Source organism: Hippocampus comes, unplaced genomic scaffold (genome assembly GCF_001891065.2).
Source record: "Hippocampus comes isolate QL1 unplaced genomic scaffold, H_comes_QL1_v1.1 C16965944, whole genome shotgun sequence".
Lineage (NCBI taxonomy): Eukaryota > Metazoa > Chordata > Actinopteri > Syngnathiformes > Syngnathidae > Hippocampus > Hippocampus comes.
Genome location: NW_017841474.1, coordinates 1 through 1436, shown reverse-complemented (window position 1 = coordinate 1436; position 1436 = coordinate 1). Strand labels below are relative to the sequence as shown.

The 1436-nt window shown below is 49.6% G+C and overlaps 1 protein-coding gene across 1 annotated transcript; it reads right to left on the bottom strand.

The window, feature by feature from the left end:
• Window positions 1–344: 344 nt before the first annotated feature.
• Window positions 345–1414, bottom strand: LOC109509605 (huntingtin-interacting protein 1-related protein-like). The gene is made up of 4 exons (XM_019859437.1): window positions 1157–1414; window positions 893–1040; window positions 596–682; window positions 345–526 (listed from the first exon to the last, which is right to left on the bottom strand). The coding sequence occupies exons 1-4, from the start codon at window positions 1325–1327 to the stop codon at window positions 360–362; spliced, it is 573 nt and encodes a 190-aa protein (XP_019714996.1). The 5' UTR covers window positions 1328–1414; the 3' UTR covers window positions 345–359.
• Between the last annotated feature and the right edge of the window lie 22 nt (window positions 1415–1436).

Genomic DNA, 1436 nt, shown 5'->3' with positions numbered 1-1436 from the left:
ATTTCCCGAAGCTCGATCCAAAACCTCTTCATCGTAAAAACGAACGGTTACTGTCGCCAAAGAAAACATCCAATGAGCGAAATGTCTTCATCTCGGAGTTGCCACAGCTAGCAATCCTTTTCTTTCTTCCGCTGGCCGTACTCCGTCCCAATCATTCGATCTCAAATCACAGGCGCTGTCGAGGTCTTAAAGACGGTCGGATCACATAAATCTCTAGCAACTCTCCACGAAAAACACTGCAGGCTTGCTTGCTAGACTGCATCACAAAGCATTCTGTACTGAAGCAAGAACGCAAGTGATGTAATTAATAAGATGATGTGATTTTCATCACCATAGCGCCAACGACCCAAAATGCGAAGTTAAAGGTCGCCCCCATGAGGGAGGTTTACAGCACATCCAATAATTGCGTCTTGCTTACGATCCGCGTGGTCGGTGGGCGCCATGTGCGCGGTGGCGCTGCCATTGACGATGGTGTCAGCGGCCGCGTGGGAGAAGTGAGTCAGCGACTTCAGCAGCGCTCCGGCGTCTGAATGAAAGCAAGAACACAATTTCGCGTCAGCGGCGGTATGATTCCACTTTTCGATGAGACATTTACCTTTCATGTCTTTGACGTAGTCCGCTTGGCCTTTTTTCATTTTATCAATGGAGCTCAGTGCCACCTCTGCTCGACTGATTAGGTAATCTGTGTTTGAAAGACAAGAAGAACATTCGTTTATTCTAAAGTACAGTACGCAGCGGCTGTTTGCGGTGTTGAGGGGCCACTATCTGGCATCAAGGCGACTTTTCTGTTAGAGAGGGTTTGACACCATCTTTTGGCGTTTCAAGAAGAGCACCAGGCGTTGTGAATAGAGAGGGAGGTTGACTGAAGTCGATCACAGGGTAGCGGCGTGACCTGGGGAGCTGGTGCAACGGATATGGAGGGGATCGTCCAGCTTGGCGACTGCATCTTGGATGATGTTCTCAGCTTCTGTGACGGTGCCCTGCAGCAAGGCAAACTGCTCGTCCAGGAGCTTTTGTTTCAGCAGTTCCTCCTGTCTGGCCTGCGTGCAAGCAAAACAAAAGTCCACAAGTATTGGATTATTCATTCAAGAGTCCTGTACATAATATTGAGCCCATACAAAATAATTTTTGTATGGTCTATGTATCCTGACCGCACCTTCTCCTGTAGTCTGGCCTGCAGTTCACTGAGCTCCTTGCTGCTCTTGTCTTTCTCCTGCTGCACCGTGGACTGCTGCAACTGCGCGCTCTGGCGTACGGACGAAAGCTCGGCTTCCTTCTCGCTCACCGAGCGCATCAGACGCTCCTTCTCCGCCTGCAGAGCGACCATGGTGCTGCTGACCTGAGCAGAACTCTGCAAGAGAACGACAAAGCAGACGTCGCAAAGGCAATCAGACTATGCAAGTGGGAGTACATATTCAGTAATGTGTTAAAAAAAA

What these genes read in the sequence shown, in the direction of transcription:
- LOC109509605 (XM_019859437.1), bottom strand. Translation starts at nt 1,327, where the DNA reads ATGGTCGCTCTGCAGGCGGAGAAGGAGCGTCTGATGCGCTCGGTGAGC. An exon ending in AGGCCAGACTACAGGAGAAG is followed by an intron (nt 1,041 to 1,156) that starts GTGCGGTCAGGA and finishes GCTTGCACGCAG; the next exon opens with GCCAGACAGGAGGAACTGCT. An exon ending in CCGTTGCACCAGCTCCCCAG is followed by an intron (nt 683 to 892) that starts GTCACGCCGCTA and finishes TTTCAAACACAG; the next exon opens with ATTACCTAATCAGTCGAGCA.